Raw genomic sequence first — 20000 nt, 5'->3', positions numbered from 1 at the left:
ATGAGACCGGAGAGTGCATCTGCGCGTCGGGGTACACTGGCGCTTTGTGAGTATGGCCCGGCCGCTGAGACCCCCCCACCCACAAAGTAGAATCTCTTCCTCTGTGACCTTCGTGTTCAGGTGCTCCACCTCGTCGCACGGCGTCACATTCTGCATGAGCCGCACACATGATAATAGAGATGATAGAGAGTTAGGGAAAACAAAATATTATTTTGCCTGAGGGTGCAGTGTGTTAGCCGGCCGATTTCTGAGGGGGTAACGTGTTTGGTGTTGTGTGTGTGTCTGTCTTTTTCGGTTTGTGAACTTCGTCCTCGGTGTTGTGGGCTGGTCGTTGGGTGTCGTCGCCGGTCGTCTGGCGTCGTCGGGTGGCTCTCGGTGGGGTGGCCCTCGGCGGGATGGCCCTCGGTGGGGTGCAGCTGTGGGGAGCGGTGCCCCTTCGGGAGTCACGGGCTTCAGTGTGAGCAGCGATGCCCCTGTCAGAACAGAGGAACGTGCCACCACATCACCGGAGACTGCTCCTGTCCCACCGGATGGATGGTAGGAGGGGAGGGGGGGGAGGAGGGGGAGGAGGGAGGAGGAGAGGGAGGAGAGGGAGGAGGAGAGGGAGGAGGGGGAGGAGAGGGAAGGAGAGGGAGGAGGGGGAGGAGAGGGAGGAGAGGGAAGGAGGAGGAGAGGGAGGAGGGGGAGGAGAAGGAGAGGGAGGAGGGGGAGGAGAAGGAGGAGGGGGAGAAGAAGGAGGAGGGGGGGAGGGAGGAGGAGAGGGAGGAGAGGGAGGAGGAGAGGGAGGAGGGGGAGGAGAGGGAGGAGAGGGAAGGAGGAGGAGAGGGAGGAGGGGGAGGAGAAGGAGAGGGAGGAGGGGGAGGAGAGGGAGGAGGGGGAGGAGAGGTGAGGGGGGAGGAGAGAGAGAAGGGGGAGGACAGGGAGGATGAGAGAGAAGACGGAGGTGAAGAGGAAGGAGAAAATTGGGTAGATGGAAGTTATGAAGGAGCAATATAAAATGAAAGAGCTTCATGAAACCACTGTAGGTCAACCACTGTAGCCAGTAAATACAGCCAATCTGGATCAAAGGACGAAACAATGCGCCAACAATGTATTTATTTTCAACAAGCCAGCATGGTTGCATTTGTATTGCCAGATCAGAGGCTTAAAAGTGTTAGAACTAGATATTGGTGGCGGATAACAGCAAACTAAATCGCTGCGACATACATAATCTATATTATCACAGGGCTTAGCCGCTCTGGCTGCGCTCGCTGCACTGCCTTGAATCAATGTTGTGTGAGGGCATGAGGACGATCTCCACTCGCCTCTCCCCCAAAGGGCTCCGTCTGCGCACAGCCGTGTCCGCTCGGGAAGTACGGCGTCAACTGCAGCCGGGACTGTTCCTGCCGCAACGGGGGGCTCTGCGACCACGTCACCGGGCAGTGCCAGTGCGCGGCTGGCTTCAGCGGACGGAGGTACGAGTCTGGTGCCCAGCATCTCCGCCACGCCTCAGGATACCAGAGTCCTCAGAAGAGGAACTTTTGTTCTCGCTGTTTGAATATAGGCCAGACAATCTGGCATACTTTAATGATATTTGGGGGGGAGAAAAGGGCCATCAGGATAGTTTGGTGCGTTCAGTTTACACGTGAACCGAGATATCCACTGACCTATTCTCTTTGTGGATTTGTAAACAAGACGATACGATACCTGTGTGTGCTGGAATATTCCTGCCTGAGAAAGAGCAGAAGAAATGCATGAACGTTAATTAGTGAGAATGTGGAATTAGAAACATTTACAGAGGGCTTTACACTTAATTAGTCTCCTGCTCATGCCGGCCGGCCATGCTGGCGTCTTTAGCCTCCATTCATCGTCCTCTTCCAGTGTGTCCATTGATCTCACTACGGGCTCCATGCCGGCCCGCTTCTTCTCATTAATTATAAGTAATGGGCTTGTATTAGAGGCTCATTGAAACCCCACATCTCTTGAGTTCCCTCTCCGCTGGCCCGAGCAGCCCAGTAGCAGTCTTGCTTTATTAGTTTGGCTGAAGCAATTGTCTCGCTGAATGAAAACACTTGCTGGACGACTCTACTCTTTGGCTTTATTATTTCGCAGAATTGCCCTCATTCATTCTGCGAGTGGCAGGTGAATTAACCTGGCAGGAATATTCTGCACCTGTGCGTTCTCCCATCGAACCCTTCCAGGTGTAATAACGCAGTTCTGCTTTGATTGGGATGAACCTCGCGCGTTCAAAGATACAAAACAAAATGAGTTGACTACGTGATGCGTTGATTATTTAATTTCTGCACGTTGAAATAACAGAAGAGGTGTGCTTCGGTTTCATTTAAAAAAACAACATCTGCTCCGCTCTCGTAATCACTGGTGAAGTCTGCTCTTTTTGACCTGTGACGCGTTATTTGGCATTCACTCGAATCTCCCGCCTCTGTCCCGCCGCGCTCAGGTGCCAGGACGAGTGCCCCGTTGGCACCTACGGGCCCCAGTGCGGCCAGAGGTGCGACTGTAAGAACGGCGCCAAGTGTTACCACATCAACGGCGCGTGCCTCTGTGACACGGGCTTCAAGGGCCCCCACTGCCAGGAGAGGTTCTGCCCGCCGGGACTCTACGGCCTCATCTGTGACAAGTACTGCCCCTGTGACGCAGCCAACACCGTCAGGTCAGTGGGGCTCCGGGGGCCGACGAGGATGTGCATAACGTTTAGTGTGAAGGCTTCACTACAGCAAGACCCCCCCCCTTCACTACCCTAAGACCCCCCCCTTCACTACCCTAAGACCCCCACCTTCACTACCCTAAGACCCCCCCCTTCACTACCCTAAGACCCCCACCTTCACTACCCTAAGACCCCCCCCCTTCACTACCCTAAGACCCCCCCCCTTCACTACCCTAAGACCCCCACCTTCACTACCCTAAGACCCCCCCCTTCACTACCCTAAGACCCCCACCTTCACTACCCTAAGACCCCCCCCTTCACTACCCTAAGACCCCCACCTTCACTACCCTAAGACCCCCCCCCTTCACTACCCTAAGACCCCCCCCTTCACTACCCTAAGACCCCCCCCCTTCACTACCCTAAGACCCCCCCCTTCACTACCCTAAGACCCCCACCTTCACTACAGCCAGACCCCCACCTACACTACTGCCAGACCCCCAACTTAAATACAGCCAGACCCCCCCCCTTCACTACCCTAAGACCCCCCCCTTCACTACAGCCAGACCCCCACCTTCACTACAGCCAGACCCCCACCTACACTACTGCCAGACCCCCACCTCCACTACAGCCAGACCCCCACCTCCACTACAGCCAGACCCCCACCTCCACTACAGCCAGACCCCCACCTCCACTGCAGCCAGACCCCCACCTCCACAAGACCGGGAACCAGGAAATACAAGGGGCGGAGCTAGGCCTTGTTTCCTGTTGCGTTGCGGAAAAGTTTGTTGCAAAGCTTTCAGGAGGGGATTTGAATAAGTGTATTTATAAAGTGGCCATTGATGTGAAGATTTGACAGACACTTTTTTGCAGTTTCCTACTGCAACCTAAGTATGTGAGCACCAATTACACGCTGACAGATCCCTGACTCCAACAAGATGATTGGTCGGAACAAATATGAAGCTAAAGAAAGTGAAATGCCCAGTTCACCGAGCATCGAGCGTGTCTGCCATCAAAGGAAGGTCTGATTTATGAGACCAAATGCTCACCGACAACCAATCGCGTTCCAGGCCGGCTCTGGACCATGAGCGCCATTTAGAAGCTGGACACCTCGTAGCTATGTGTCAAGGAGTTAGCTTTTAATGGCGACCTTTGCTTCATTCATTATTACTCAGCAGCATCCATAGTTAATGCAATGTTAATGCTCTGATGCTGGCCGGACCTGGGCGATGGCCTTGGAAATCATTAGGGGAACGGAGGAGAAAAGAGACACCTCATTTATCTCAGCGCCGGTCTGTAGACACCAACAGACAGATGGATTGCCAACGGCTTGAGGACCCACTGTCTGACCCTACTAGCGCAACATCAGATATGTTTCTAAAGATATAACTCTCTCTCTCTCTCTCTCTCTCTCTCTCTCTCTCTCTCTCTCTCTCTCTCTCTCTCTCCTCTCTCTCTCCCTCTCTCTCCCTGTCTCCCTCTCTCTCTCTGTCCCTCTGTGTCTCTCGCTCTATTTCCCCCTCCACTTCCTCTGTGTCTCGGCCTGTTGAAGTTGTCACCCACTGTCTGGTGAGTGTAGCTGCTCCCCTGGATGGACAGGGCTCTACTGCAACGAAAGCTGTCCGTCTGGCTCCTACGGCGACAGCTGCAGGTCAACGTGTGACTGCGCCCATGGGACTGAGTGCCACAGTGTCACCGGCTCCTGCATATGCCCTGCTGGTCTGATGGTGAGTGACAGGCTGTGGTCTCCATCAGAGATATGAAGGGGCTTTTTGGGTTAAGTTTATTGAGTTGCTATATATATATATATATATAACACACTGTTATTGACTGCATGATTAAAGGGCTGGTCGTAAAATGTTACACGTTACAACTCAGCTCTTTTAATGAAGTTGTATTTTTCTCCTTTTTATAGCTCTACCTTTGTTAAGTGGTTCCTAACTCAACAACCTTACTTGAACACACTAATTAGCAACCGTTCCTACCAAGATAAAACATTGGAAAGTTACTCGAGCGTAAACTTCTGCTGTGTGTAGGCCTTCGTGCCTAGCATGCACCAAACTCAAAAAGCATATATGGCTCATTTTGTAAATTAGAATTCAGCTGATTCTCCATTTTTCAATCAAGCAGTCTGCTGTAATGTGATTAATATAATTAATTACATTACCATTGTCATGGTGTTGTATCCCCTTGTACTCTCGGGACTGCTGACATGCTAATCTATAATTGGTTAATTGCATTGTAACCTTCCTCTCTCCTTCTATCGCAACCTTGCAACATGATTCATATATCATACCTAAGTTTAACAAACAGTAAAAGAAAATATCATAAAGTCGTCCTTTACTCAAGAGGGGTCCAGCTTATATTTGAATCTTCTTAACGTCTGTATGTATAGCAATGCGTAGCTTTTGAAAGCCATTGTTCCAAGGAAGGCAGTAGCAAGTCAAGACTTATATCCGTCTCTAATAACATGCTTTGGGATTACACCACTTTCTGAAAGAAGCCCTTAAACATGACGACATCTCTGGCAAAGCTTGGTCTGCCCCATCAATATTAAACCCCAGTGTGATCAGGCCCGCTCCTCAAACGAGCTCTGGAGGGATGGGAGCGCCGGCCCTGGCTCCGGACTCTTTTATCTCCGCACCAAACAGCCAGAACTTCAAGCCCATTTCTCCGGAAACGATTTTTATTAGTGCTTAATGCAGTGCCCCCCTCCCCCTACCACAAGGTGGGCCGCTGGCGTCCTCCCTGTGTGTCAGAGCGGCGGCGGCTGGTTTAGAGCGGGCCGCCTGTCTTTAGGCGGGAGGCTGCGGGCGGCCGGCCTCACAGTGGGCCACAGACTGAGCCTTAATTTGCTCCACCTGTTCTCTTCGGCGTGTGCAGGGAAGGCCTGCCAGACCCATTAAAGACACCTAGAGGGCTGCAGCCAGCGGCAGTGTGGGCAGTCAGGTGGAGACGCACCTCATGCGGTGGCTTGGCGGGCGTGTGCACCTCTGTGTGTGTGTGTGTGTGTGTGTGTGTGTGTGTGTGTGTGTGTGTGTGTGTGTGTGTGTGTGTGTGTGTGTGTGTGTGTGTGTGTGTTTGTGTATGTGTGTGTGTGTGTGTGTATCTGTGTGTGTGTATTTATGTGATTGAGATAGAGATTAAAAGAGAGAGGGGGGTCTGAGAAGAAGGGGGGTCTGAGGGTGTGTGTCTATGTGTCTCTTTGTGTGTGTGTGTGTGTGTGTGTGTGTGTGTGTGTGTGTGTGTGTGTGTGTGTGTGTGTGTGGGTGTTTGCACGTGTGTGGTGTTTCTGTGTGTGTGTTCTGTGTGTGCATGTGTGCATGTGTACGTTTGCATGTGTGTTCATCTGTGTGTACTGGGAAAGTGATGTGTCTGTGGCTGTGTCTGTGACATGTTTCAGCCTAAACTGTACTTTCTAACACAGTTGAAAACACTTTCTTTCTTTCACTTTAACCTCCCTGTGTCTTTGGCGGTGGCGGTCAGGGTACGGCTATTAAATGGTTGGTGAAATGACGCCCCGAGAGTGTCTCTGGAAACATATGGGCCTCGTCCTGCATCCTCCTCTCAGCGGGGGGGGGGCAAGCCTCTCAAGTGTGGCCGCACGCTGTGCCCTGTGCGCTTGATTTGGCCCCAGTAATTGGACATGTTCTTTTCTGATTGGGACAAAGTGATTACATGTTACTTCTTCTGACATTGTCCTCTGCTGTCCCCACACAGCCCTCACCCTACCATTCTGCCCTGGACCTTGCGTTTAAATCTCACAACTTGTGTTAGTGTTAGTTCTGTTCTGTGTGTGTGTATGTGTGTGTGTGTGCGTTTCTGTGGGTGTTTGTATGTGTTTTTGTGTCTGCATGCACGTGCATGCGTATGTGTGTGTGTGTGTGTGTGTGTGTGTGTGTGTGTGTGTGTGTGTGTGTGTGTGTGTGTGTGTGTGTGTGTGTGTGAGTGTGAGTGAGAGATACCACTGTGTTCCGTGATGTGTGGCAGTGAAATGATTTTTAACATCCTTTTGTAGCTCATGAAAACAAGTCATGTTCTAGTCTCTCCGGGGCTGCTAACCTCATCAATGGGTTCATTATCTGTCTTGCTGCATGAATTTTAAATTGCCAGTCCTCCACCTTGCAGTAAGATTAACTGTTTGGGAGAGGGAGAGTCTGATTGGTAATTAGCAATGCCATTTACGTCCAGTCTCGACGGTTGCGAGGCCGTGGATCAATGCGCGTCGGAGAGAGGCGCTACAGTGAGTTACCAACAGGAACTAGTCCGGTGTCCTCCCTGCGCGAGGGGCCGCTGTGGTCTGGGCGCAGATTCCTGTGCTGCCGTTGAGCGCACGGGTCGTTATGTAAGGTCGACCGTGGCGAAGGCTCACACAGCCCCTGTATTAATAATGTCCCCCCCCCCCACATGCGGGCGTAGCCTTCCCCAGCTCAGGGGGAATATGAATCAGTGGGCTAATGAGCAGCGCCCACGTCCGCTGCTGAGCGCCATGCCTGCACAGCCCGCCACCATCGCCACGCCGCGTGAAAGGGAAGTGAACACCGACACTGGCCGCGGCGGCGGCGGAAGCTAATGAAACCCGTGTGGTCATTTGCAGCTCAATGACTCTGCGCTCCTGCGCGGCCACACACCAGCAAATTGCATATCCTCCGGAGACGGCACCGGAAACCTCTCCTAGCCCCCCCACATGGCCCCCCCCCCCCCCCTCCCCTGGTCTGACACGCCTCCCCTCCGACCTGCCGTTGTTAGCAGATCCTGAGGCTCCATTTCGTCCAGAACAAAGCTTATTGTATGCGATTTATAAAGAAATTGCATTGGCAGGGGGTGGTGGTGTGGGGGGTGGGGTGGTGGTGTGGGGGGGGGGGGGGGGTACGGGTGGCGCTTTTATGTCCCTCAAAGAGGGAGGGGCAGATCTGTGTTCTGCCCTTGGCGTCCGCCGGCACATCCTCAGCTACCTCCGCGTTTAAAGCGGAGTTCAAAACGATGATGACAGCGTTGAGCAGCTGGCAGCGGCGGCAGGCCCTGATGAGGGACGGAAGGGAGACGCGCCAGAGTCCTCCCGGCCGCTAATTGGGACACTAAATCATTGTGTCACCTGTCACTCAAACCGGGGAACTGAGGAGAAGGGGACGGGAGGAGGAGGCGGGTGAGGCGGAGGGGGAGCGGTGGAGGGAGGGAGGGTGGGTGGGTGGGGGATCACTTAGGGAGTGGAGAGGATGTTGGAATCCTTGCAGGGCTCAGCTTTTTAAAGCTGCAGACATTCTAATGACGGCGGGAATGGGAGGACAGGGAAGGAGGAGGGTCGTTCTGAGGCGGCGGTCTCGCTGCTCTAATGCCATGGTGGGGGACTCAGTGCTCCACCCGCTCGGCCAAGCATGTCCTCTTGGCCGTGGCGAAGGCGACTGGAAGGTTCCCCCCCTCCAGCATGGCCAAGCCGGTCCCCTCGCTGAGCTCATTACCAGGACTGGGCATGCCGGGAGGCTCTGCTCCCCTGGACGCATGGCGCCCGCCCGGGGGCCTTCTCTCCACACTTACAGGATAAATCGATCTCCCGTCTCCCCTTGCACATGCCGGGTGGCCGGGTCGCCGTATGGCCGTGGTGTCCATGTTCAGGGAGTCACACCACACACGCCTGGCCACTCTTGAATTTGCTCTGATCCTTTAAAATAGAATATAAAAAGTGTAAAAAAGGAAAAAATGCTATCGAGAATCGCCCAAGCGCTCATTGGTGTGACATTTTGGACTCTTTCTGTAAGTAATGATAGCCAGTGATTTGTTGAGGCAGTGGGGGGGGGGGGGGGGGGGGGTTACGGGGTGATGAGGGGTTTATGCCCGTGCTGTTAACACACGCGACTACGGGGGCCATTAGGTCACCATGACAACAAGTACGGATGCATTGTATCATCAACGTCATCACCTCCATCGCCATCCGAAACAACAGGCGGGTCATCCTTATCGACGGGATGTTTCATCGCTACACAGTGACAGTGTGACCCCAACCCGCCAGACGGTTGTGCCCGTTAAATCCCAGCTGGACTCACGCCAACGCGCTAGAGTCATGTGTGTCCTGTGTCGGCTGACGCCACGGTGCCACTCTGACCTCCTCTGTGCGCAGGGCGAGGACTGCTCTGCGGTGTGCCCCGCCGGTCTGTACGGGCCGAGCTGCCTGACTTCCTGTTCCTGCCGTAACGGTGGCTCCTGCTCCCCTGTCGACGGCTCCTGTGCATGCAGAGAAGGTACGGCGTGATTGGCCTTTACAGGGTTGATATGGACCACCACACGTGTGTTGTGATACCCCCACCAGGACCAGAGCTGTCTGGGAAACTGTCTGGTGGGCTATAGGGGCAATCGCTGTCCTCCATCAAATAATTCATTTTTCTTCTGTGGGAAATATGTGTGGTTTCTGTCTTTTTTTTTCTTTCTAAAAGCCTTATTCTACCGCATTAGTAAGCAGCCGTCGGTTCTATTCATTCATTCAGTCCTTGTAAGTAAACTAATGGCTCTTTTATCTCTGAACTCTCTGACCTGTAAATGTTAAACCTGCCTAAATAGCACTAGCTTTGTATTTAAATACATATATGCTGTCCTCGCCGTGCGTTTGCTGCAGAAACATCCCTTTGAATATCCCTTTGCATTGTTCAACAGCACATAACTAGGCCGTGCTCCTTATCTGAATATGGCCCGAAGGGATGTATGCAAGTGGGTCTTGGGCTTTCAAAAAAGTCATTGGATCTAATACAGCTCAACACCTGGCCCTCCCTTCTCCCTCCCAGACCGCCCAGTAGAGATATCGACTCCAAAGCTCATTCAAAACTAGGCTTGAATCCCCATCATCTGCTGTGGTCCAATCACAACATCCCTGAGCATCAACGCAGACTAAAAACAAACGATTTTATGAAGTTATATAAAGACATCACTTTTTCTTTTTGCGTCAACAGCTCATTTCCTCTTAACCTGACAGGTTGTTGTCAGCGTAATACAAATGGCCTCGAGGCTTGCGTTACATTTCCAACCACAAACAATATCGACTACACCGCCAGGGATTAAGCACAGATAGAATGCTGATGGATCAATATGTATGCCTCCCAGATTGGTGGAGGATGGAAGGGTTTCTCTGTGATATCATTCACATTCCGATCGAACCCGACGACCGGCCTAGCTCTGACTGGCTCTCTCCAAGGCAGGGTACACACACTTATTTGCCTGTTAAACGGTGGAGGATAGCCTACTGGTGGCGCTGGAGTATGGAGCCTCTCATGGACAAGTCATCCGACCATGTTGTCCAACCATTAGAGAGAAGATTAAAGCCAAGGTCAGCCTTATCTCAGCTGCCGATGTGGAGAGAGCCGCTCTCCCTGAGCCTTTATCTCTCTGTCTGTGGTGCCTCCGCTGTTTTAGGTCTGTGTGCTCGCCCCAGACATAAATCTATCAGCGGTCTGCTGTTTCAAACTGCTGCAGCACGGCTTTTAACACGCGCCAAGAGATACAGCCACCAGGCCATTTCTGTGTTTTTGTTCCTATTGTGTTGAAAGCTGTTTTTCCTCCTAGTCTCCGGTTCTCCTGTTCTCCTTCTCTGCCTATATACGCTATTTGTTATGTTGTTAATGTGTACATGTTTGTCTGTTTTCATTTCTTCTTTTGAATGCAATGTGAATTTTCTTATCCTTTGGATAGGATTATTTTCTGTAATTCTTTCTGATTTGACTTTTTTGACTTTGACTTCTTTGCAAGCTATTACATAAACTCGATTTTAAATTGAACTCAGGTTATGCAATTTAGCTGATAAGAACACAATGTTTTATTCCCAACGTGAATTACTAATTAATGAGATGATTAGTATATGCGTTGTAGTGAAGGATTCAATTATTGTACCATTTTATGGAATAACATCTGCTGCACAAGAATTTATCAATTTAACGGTGAATGATAATTAACAATCCTGCATTAAGCATTACATTCAGGATTAGTGGTTTTTACATTGGGTACACTGCATATGTTGAATATTTAATGCATGTACGAGCTTGTTTCTTTGAAAGTGGAGTATTGAAAATCTGAGTAGATGACACATAGATAGATAGAGACGATAGATATTGAATAATCACAATGCCTTCACATTATTCCGTTGACCCCCTCCAAGAATATAAAGAGTATTCCAAAAATTCCCATTCACATAAATATTCATGTATGTATTTTTTCCCACACTCTCCCCTTGGGATGTGTGATGGTATGGGAACACTTACACTATACAGAGTGTATGTGTTCTGTGTCCTGCAGTCTGTTAGCTCCCCTCCATATCTTTATGCATGCATATGTTCACACCGGCATTCGTCTACCTTACATGCCATTTTATATTTTACTTTATATATTTTAAATCGTTATCTTATTTTACATTCTATATTTCATACCTATATTGTGTTCTTTTGGTTTTACCTACGGCATAGATGATGCGAGCCTTGTCCTAAGAATTGACTTGCCTAGAACTACCCTGTGTCTTTGATAAATACCGATCCGGACTCCCGTGTATATCTTGACTCTTGACTCTTGACCCCTCCTGCAGGCTGGCGGGGGGCAGACTGCTCCGTCCCCTGTCCCAGTGGGTCCTGGGGGCCCGGCTGCAACCAGTCCTGCCTGTGTGCCAACGGGGCGGCCTGTGACCCCTCCAACGGCACCTGTACCTGTCCCCCTGGCTGGAACGGCCCGCACTGCGACCAGCCCTGCCCTGTGAGTCTGCCCCTGTTGCTATGACGACGGCCAGCTGCTCCACAGAGCTCTGTGTCTTTTGAATGGAGCGTAGGGGAGGCTGTGGGGGTGGGGGGTTATGGGACAGAGGTTTGAATCCCAGACTAAGGGCTCTGGGTCCGACACCAATGTCTGTGCAGTCTAACCTGCAGGCAACATGTTCCCGCTCATTACGGTCAGGTATCGCAATTCACTGTAAATCCCTTCACATTAAAGCGAGAGCTGAAGTACATCATTATAATAATGATACATTTGGTGGATTACCCGCCAGACAATAACATGTTCCACTGGGCCGACAGAGACACCCGGGGCGGCTGGCTCCAGCCCAGTGACACCATACGCTTCGTGGTGACCCAGTTTCCATCTTGACCAACATGTCTTTCGATCTAATAATAATAATAATAATACATTTAATTTAGAGGCGCCTTTCAAGACACCCAAGGTCACCTTACAGAGCATATAGTCATCATAAATCGTTTAAAAAACAAGACATTGTGGAAAAAAATAAAATAGAATAAATAAAATAAATAAATAAATAAGTAAATATAAGAAATAAAAAACAAAACAAAAAAAACAAGACAAAACAAAACAAACAAACAATCAAAACAGTGATCAGTTAGACGTTGTTTGCGAGTTTGAACAGGTGAGTTTTGATCTCTCTCCTTCCTGTCCGTGCCATGTCCATAAAAAGCCCAAACTTACAATGTATAACTTTAGTTTAGTAGACAGAGAAACGTACCTCCATGTGAAACGCTGTTGTGATGACGAGGGATTCTCATTGGTCGGCAGGACGGCACGTACGGCCTGGAGTGTCGGGAGAGCTGCCGCTGTGGGCACGCGGACGGCTGCGACCCGGGGAGCGGCCTCTGTCGCTGCCACGCCGGCTGGACAGGTGGGTGGCCCCCGCACACCCCTCAACCCTGAACGGCTACAGCCACCGGGGGCCTTTCTCCAGGGCCCCCGTGATTCAGCACGAGGCCCTTCAGCGCGTTCGAGTCGATATCCGAGAGTACAAATGAGACGATCTGTTTTAGCCCCAAACTGATTCGCCGACACTGCAATTGATTATGAGCTGCGTATGGATGCAGCCGTTGGACGCAGCGGTCTGGGTTTTACAATTGGTCTGCGGAAATCGTAAGTGGTGTTCTGTTAATTAAATCTTCTTGTTTGTTTTTGCTGTGGCGCCAAAGGGTAATGCAAATGAGAGAGATTGTGAGAATTACGTTCTGATTTGATTCTCTCGGGAGACACATTGGATGCTGGTTTTGTAATCACACTCAAATTGCCGCCGACTGTTGCTCGCACACACACAGCTGCCAAAGCAAGCCCGTGCATTTGGAGGATGAATCGGAAGGAGAATCTCATGACTTTTAAGAAACGGCTCCAATATTTTATGGCTTTGCGATTCCTCTAATGGGCCCAGATGCTCGTGTTTCAAGACTCCACTGATTTATTTCACCGTGGCATCGATAATGAATATTAAGGCAGCCTATTTCACAAAGGTGAAGTCGAGGGGTAAACACAGGTGTAGCTCATAACATTCATTAATTAATTTGCGTCTTTGTCTGTGTGTGTGTGTTTGGTTTCTGCTGGTTGTGTGTTGTGTGTGCGTGTGTGTGGGTATGCGCGCACCAGTGAAGCTGAACTTATAGCTGCTTCACTGAAACACACTAAGAGAGTTGACCCTGACCTTAAAATAAACACAATGAGTCCCATTAGCGTTCAACCTATCACACGCTCCGCAGAAGACAGAGGGTCTATTGGCTCTGAAACGGCACCACTTATGAGGACCAGCTTCCTCCGCCTCTGTTAGCCTTCAGCAGCCCTCTGCGCTCCTGGCTCTTCCTCACATGGAGGGAGGTGAGGGAGGAAGGCACAGCGAGGGTGCCGGTCATTACGCTCCCCGAAAAGAGTTAAGTACGACATCTGAATGTCAAACACACCAAGTCCAGCCGAGGGCTGGGGGTCGGAGTCTCTGTGAGTTGGACTGGCACAGTTCAGCCGGGAGGGGGAATAACTCCAGCCCGGGAAAGGTCAACCCGGTGAGCTCCCCGGTGCCCCCCCGCCCCGCCTCCGCTCGCCCTCCTGAGCTGAGGGGCATTTAATCGGAGAGACAATGTGGGTTTTATTATACGCAAGAATGGGGGTCCGCGACCCAAAAAAAAAAGGAAAAGCGTGGTCTCTCATGCTCTGAATGCCGCGCAGGTCGTGGACCATCTGTCAGTGGTAATTGAGTCCGCCGGGGCCGGGCGGGGGGAGGCCAGCCTCCCAGTGGGCCTCACCCGCTCGTGAAGAGGGCCAGCACAGAGGACTGGAGAGAGTGGCACAGAGGATAGGGCTCTCTAGGAAAGAAGCAGCCTGCCCAAGAGGGTCCTTACACTCAATGAGGAGAGGGAGGGCGCTAGGCAGAACAGAGGGAAAGAGCATTTCTCTAGCAGCGGCGGCGCGGTGACTAGCGTCTCTGCATAACGCCTGGACGCGTACGCCGCAGTGACGGGAAGAGACCTGGACACGCGGAAAGCAGCGACACTCCTTAACGTGCGCGCTGTGAACGGGGGCTTCCGCCGCCGAGATATTGAAGAAAACACTGTTTTGATTGGGCTGATATGGTGAAAGGTTCAAATCCTAGCCTATAGAAAATATACTACTGGGAAAATCGGGCCGACCTCAAAAGATTTCGTTCAATATTTAAAGCTCTGACGAAAGACGGCAAGTATGATAGATTTGGGCACGAGTGTTTGTGTTTTCAGTGATAGTGCTATGTTGTATGTGTGTGTCAGAGAGCAAGATGGGGGAAAGAGAGATTGGGAGAAGGAGAGGGAGGAAAATAAGAGGGAAAGAGGGAGAGAGAGGGAAGGGGAGAGCTTTGTTGTGTCCTGCTCTTGCTCACCAAATTGGGCAGCGCAGTACCTCTGGCCCTCCAAAGACAAAAAGCCTCCTTTGAAGAGACTTTCAGTGGTGGCTTCGCTCCCTCTTTCTTCTTACTTCCCCTTGCTGGGGCTGTAAAGCCACTCTGTTTGTTACCATCAGCCTTAAAGTGTAATGTCCCCATTCATTTAGAGACAATAAAGCCAGCGCCTGGCCCAGCACAACCTCAAACACACTCATGCATATTGTGCATGTGTCTGTCCTGCCATTTGAAGTTTGCTGGGCTTATGACTAAATCCCCCCCCCTCCACCCCCTTTATCTGCCCTGGCATCACCCCCCCCCCCCCACTTAAGGAGGAGTGCAGAGCTACAACACGGCATTAGTCCCACGAGGTCGGGTCCAGGTTTAATTCAAAAGGTGCTGTGTTAATTCTGCTTTAATGGTCACAGCAGTCTTTGATATTTCCAGTCAAAAGAAATATTAAATGAGCCTTCCAAGTGAAGACTTTCTACTCAAAAAGAGAATTTGTGTGTGTGTGTGTGTGTGTGTGTGTGTGTGTGTGTGTGTGTGTGTGTGTGTGTGTGTGTGTGTGTGTGTGTGTGTGTGTGTGTGTGTGTGTGTGTGTGTGTGTGTGTGTGTGTGGTTGCGTGTGTGCCTGAGTGTGTGTGTGTGTGTGCATGCTTCATTTATGCATTGGTGAAAGTTTTGTGTAGCCTGAAATTAAGTCTGTGTATGCTCGGGTGCAGGGGCGCCTGTATATGCCCCTGTGTAATGTTTGTCTGTTTGTGTGTGTGTTTGAGTGTGTGTGTGTGTGTGTGTGTGTGTGTGCTTGTGTAAGAGAGTTTGAGTGTGAATTTTTGTGTGTGTGTGTGTGTGTGTGTGTTCAATTGTTTGTGTGTTTATGTGTGCTTGTGTGGATGTGGGTGTCTGTTTGTGTTCATGCATGTATGTGTGTGCTGTATACATGTGAGCAAATGTGTGTGTATCTGTGTGAGTGCGTCTGTATCTGTGTGTTTGTGTGCACGTGTGTCTGTTCTTCTGTTTGTGTTTGTGTGTGTTCATGCGTGTGTCTATGTGTGTGTTTGCATGCATGCATGCGCGTGTGTGTGTGTGTGTGTGTGTGTGTGTGTGTGTGTGTGTGTGTGTGTGTGTGTGCATACGTGTGTTATTGTGGATGCGTGTTTGTGTATGTGTGTGTGCACGTGTGTGTATGTTTGTCTGTGTGCGTGTGTATGTGTCTGTGTGCATGTGCATGTGCATGCGTGTGTGTGTGTGTGTGTGTGTGTGTGTGTGTGTGTGTGTGTGTGTGTGTGTGTGTGTGTGTGTGTGTGTGTGTGTGTGTGTTGTTTGGATGCTCACCAAAGCCAGGGACACAGGCTTTGCTCTCCTAGCCCAGGCTCCAGCCGAGTTGTTCCCTTCAGCTCAGTACACAACCAGCGCTCTGCTGAAAGAGAATGACAGAGGAGCCGGCCTGCCCCCGGGACCCAGCCCTCTTAATCAACACGCTGCATTGGCAGCCTGCCCCAGTCAGATGAAGAGAGAAAAATACATGCAGAATTCAGAAAACAGTGTCTTAAAAAGACGGGACGCTCAAACCAAAATGAAAGGCTCCAGCTCAGGTTTGGTTCTCGGCGCGCTGTGAGACAGTTGAACCAGGGTCCATGTTCAGCCTGTGATTACACCCAAATGTGGAAAATCGTCCTCGTTTGAATTCGTTGCAAGAACAACACCAAGAGCAGCAGATCCCTGCGCCGGTCCCGCTGTGGCGTACTGTGGCTGGTGGATTCATGTTGTTTTGTGTTCACACAGGGATCCACTGCGACAGTGTCTGTCCCCAGGGCTTCTGGGGGCCCAACTGCTCTGTGAACTGCTACTGTCTGAACGGGGGCTCCTGCTCCGCCGAGGACGGCAGCTGCGTGTGCGCCGCGGGATACAGAGGGACGTACTGCAGAAGAGGTGGGGGGAGGAGACTCCATCACTGTGCTCCCCCGTTTGTTTTGGTGTCTTCATTATAAAACATGTTGTGTTTGTGTTCGCGGCGCCGGCCGGAAGCAGTCACCAAACACCAACACAATATTGACCTTGTTCCTGAAGGATCGCAGAGGGAAAGACAGCCGAAGGGTGTGGGTGTGAGGGGGGGGGGGATGGGGAGGCAGAAGCACTTAGTTGTGCCGGTCATAAACGCCTGAGCGTACAGCCCTTCATCACAGCTTTCACTTAATCATGCTGTCCTTCAGCCACCTCCTCCCGTGTCCAACCCCAACCAACCACCACCAACATACCAGCACTACCACCAGCCCCACCACCACCTCCACCAACCACCAACACCAGTGCCACCACCACCACCACCACCACCACCAACTTACCACCCCCACCAACAACCACCACCACCAACTTACCACCATCACCACCAGCTACAACACCACTACCACAACCACCCACCTCACTACACTACCACAACCAACCACCTCACTACACTACCACCACCACCACCACATGTCCCCCTCCAGCACACCCCTGTACCATCACTACCACCACATGACCACCACCACCACCTCCAGCTCTCAGCGGGGGGAGGGGGGTGAACAAGGCCTGCTTAAGGCTCATCAGACACACGATGGGGCCCTGCTCGCTTGGAGTGCTAGTCTTGATCTCTGGAAGAGCTCTCTCTCTCTCTCTCTCTCTCTCTCTCTCTCTCTCTCTCTCTCTCTCTCTCTCTCTCTCTCTCTCTCTCTCTCTCTCTCTCTCTCTCTCTCTCTCTCTCTCTCTCTCACACTTTCTTGTTCTCTCTCTCTCTCACTCTTTCTTGTTCTCTCCCTCTCTCTCTCTGTCTTTCTTGTTCTCTCTCTTTCTCGTTCTCTGATGGTGCTCTAAAAAAGATGACCTCACTGATTGGGAGTGAATCTCACAGCGGCAGTCCTGTAAACATCAGTTTGGCCAGAATTTAAGAGAGAGAACCATTCAAGTTTGTGTGTGTGTGTCTCTCTCTGTCTGTCTCTCTTGCACTCTCTCTGACTCTCTCTCACTGTAGGTCTCTCTCTCTCTCTCTAGCCATTTTCTGTTATAAACTCTGCACAATGTCCAGAACTGAAGAAGATTGTCTGTGTCAGAAAATTGTATCTGCCACATCTCTATCTAACAATTAAATCTGTATGTCTCTCTCTCTCTCTCTCTCTCTCTCTCTCTCTCTCTCTCTCTCTCTCTATATATATATATATATATATATATATATATATATAACCTGTGGTCTCTCTGTCACTCTCTAACCCTCTCTCACCCCCTCTCCATCTATGTCTCTCCACCCTGTTGGCCCCTCCCTCTCCAGTCTGCCTCTCGGGGCACTACGGCCAGGAGTGCAGCCAGCCATGCCCCCACTGTGTGCACAGCACCGGGACGTGCCACCACGTGACGGGCCGCTGCGAGTGCCTGTCCGGGTTCGTGGGCACCCTGTGCAACATGGGTAAGTGTTCCCCTGTTCTCCCCCCATGCTGTCTCTTTAGCGAGCCGACCGCCCCCTCTCTGCGATGACCTGTAGCTCCGTTAGCATTGCAGAGCCCTCCAGGAGCTCTGGAGCGTCAGGGCATGACCTCCAGTGACTCGCTTCCTGTGCCTTTGTTGGGATAGTTTGATAGTTTGCCAACGCCGCGGCACGGAGCGCAAACTTTGCTTTGATTATCTCAAGACAATTTGCTCCGAACGATGTTTTGGAGTGGGAGAACGACATAAAGTAAACATTGTGTTCCGCTCCCTCATGCCGCGGCCACATCCCGATGTGAATATCTCGGGTTGTGTTTGTTTCGTTTGGACTAGCTTTAGCCGCTACAGAGCGACGAACCAGAACGACGCCAGTGAGGTGCAGATACAAGGTCCATTTTCACCTCCAATATTTTACCAGTCTTTCTTATTTCAGGCATTACAGAAAAGGCAGGGAGGATATTTTTGAATTCTCTTTCATGGCTTTGAGGAATGTCATGTGAATAAAAGTTTAATAGGCTAGCTAAAGGCAAGGGAAGCCGGCGATAATTTGTCTGGCTGGTAATTACTACAGCGTGGCGCAGCATGGGGGCTGGGGGGCGGCCAGGGTGGCAGGACTTGGGTGAGGGGGGGGGGGGGGGGGGGGGGGGGGGTACTGTGGACGGGTGTGGCCGTCCTCCGCCCAGCAGCTCCGGCTCCTCTGGGTGGGTGAGCACCCTCGATATCCCCAACCCCCCCCAGCACTGCCCAGCTCCCAATCCACGGCCTGGGCTAATGAAGGACCCCCGGGTGCAGAGGCCTGACCACCCCCTTGAATGAGCAGCGCCACGGCGGTGATGGGGGGGGGAAGAGACACTTCCCCGGCCCTAATAACGTGCTGGAGACGGCTGAGAACAGGCAGCTGGGAGAACATGAAAAGGGAGGGTCGTTAGAGTAACCCTGAGTCAAAATGAGTGAGGCTGCTGCATCTCCCTCGCACCGACGAGCATCTGATCTGCTATGCCGTCTATTCCCCTTTTTAACTCAACGCCTGCTTTGATGTACCTGTCGCCGCGGTGACGGTCAGGCCAAACGCAGCTCCCGCTAATGCCCCACGTAGGCAACACTGGAAATGGGGGATATTGGGCGAGGGACATCTTTTTGTTTAACATAATCTATATATAGACACAGCTTTGGGTTGATGCGCTGTCTCAATTGAACGACCACGGCTTCGTCAATGCGAGCTAGCGCCTTACATTTACATTTACACAATAAGCAGATGCTTTTATCCAAAGTGAATTACAATTACATTTGTCAGAAGCAGGTGAAACAATATATCGCTGTTGGTACAGTGAGGATGTTCATAGAACCAAGTTCAAAGCACTAACAATCACTAAGTTAACCCATTTCCCATATCCAACACAGATAGCTAGGATAAGATGCTACACCACTAAGTAGTATAACTGAGTACAACACCCAATAAGTGCGTACGTGCGCTTGCGTTAGGTCAGGTGAACCTCTTATATTGTTGTTCACCGCTTTAGTTTTTAATGTGGACGGCGTTCACTCGCCGTGATCCCTTTCAACATCCACGGGTGGTCTGTAAACTCCCTGTACCGATCCCGGGCAGCGAGGACATTGAGACGGTTCTGTAGTCCCATGGGGCCCGGGCTCTGTGTAAGTAGTGGGTTGTACGTGCAGATCGGTGTGTTTACTGCATCATGCTGGGGGGTCCCCAGTGTGTCCGAGTGACAGGTACGGGGAGGGCTGCCTGGAGGCGTGTGTCTGCACCAACGGCACCTGCAGCCCTGTGGATGGCTCCTGCCAGTGCTTCCCCGGCTGGACGGGGGCAGACTGCTCTCTGGGTAGGGCCGTGCTTTACATATTCATATCAGTACGACTATGAGCATCATGATTATTAGCGTATATTATGTATAGTTTATATTATTACTATGATGACCATTATTATAATTATTTATATAATTAGTATCCTTTTCTGCTATTATTATCATAATTATTATTGTTATTATAGTTCATTTATCATTTATTGGTATAATTAGTATCAACAACAATGAGTATTATTTAAACAAACAAATTCCACCATTATTGAGTCCACCGTTTTAGCTAGCTGATCTCCTGCGGTTCCTGTTGTTGTCCTTCTGATCACCGTTGACCTTCATGCTCATTCATCATTTTTAAGATCTAGAATCCCCCCTTCAACCACCCCCCTCCTCACCTCCCCGCTGCTATCAGCTGTAGAGCACATCCAGCCTAAATGATTGTTGTCAAACATTATGC

At 51.0% G+C, this 20000-nt stretch overlaps 1 protein-coding gene across 2 annotated transcripts in view; it reads left to right on the top strand.

Annotated features, from left to right (window-relative positions):
* The window catches only part of megf11 (multiple EGF-like-domains 11), a 67870-nt gene that overhangs the window by 40650 nt on the left and 7220 nt on the right, over positions 1–20000 (top strand). For both annotated transcript variants that reach the window (XM_030366733.1, XM_030366732.1), the window contains exons 7-17: positions 1–46; positions 417–537; positions 1318–1454; positions 2438–2650; positions 4194–4368; positions 8757–8877; positions 11199–11362; positions 12170–12272; positions 16059–16205; positions 17575–17709; positions 19442–19567. The exon at positions 1–46 is cut by the window's left edge and continues 201 nt beyond it. In XM_030366733.1, the coding sequence (XP_030222593.1) occupies positions 1–46; positions 417–537; positions 1318–1454; positions 2438–2650; positions 4194–4368; positions 8757–8877; positions 11199–11362; positions 12170–12272; positions 16059–16205; positions 17575–17709; positions 19442–19567 (1488 nt within the window). The remainder of the gene's footprint in view (positions 47–416; positions 538–1317; positions 1455–2437; positions 2651–4193; positions 4369–8756; positions 8878–11198; positions 11363–12169; positions 12273–16058; positions 16206–17574; positions 17710–19441; positions 19568–20000) is intronic.

Source organism: Gadus morhua, chromosome 9, assembly GCF_902167405.1.
Source record: "Gadus morhua chromosome 9, gadMor3.0, whole genome shotgun sequence".
NCBI lineage: Eukaryota > Metazoa > Chordata > Actinopteri > Gadiformes > Gadidae > Gadus > Gadus morhua.
This window is presented reverse-complemented; position numbering and strand designations above follow the sequence as displayed.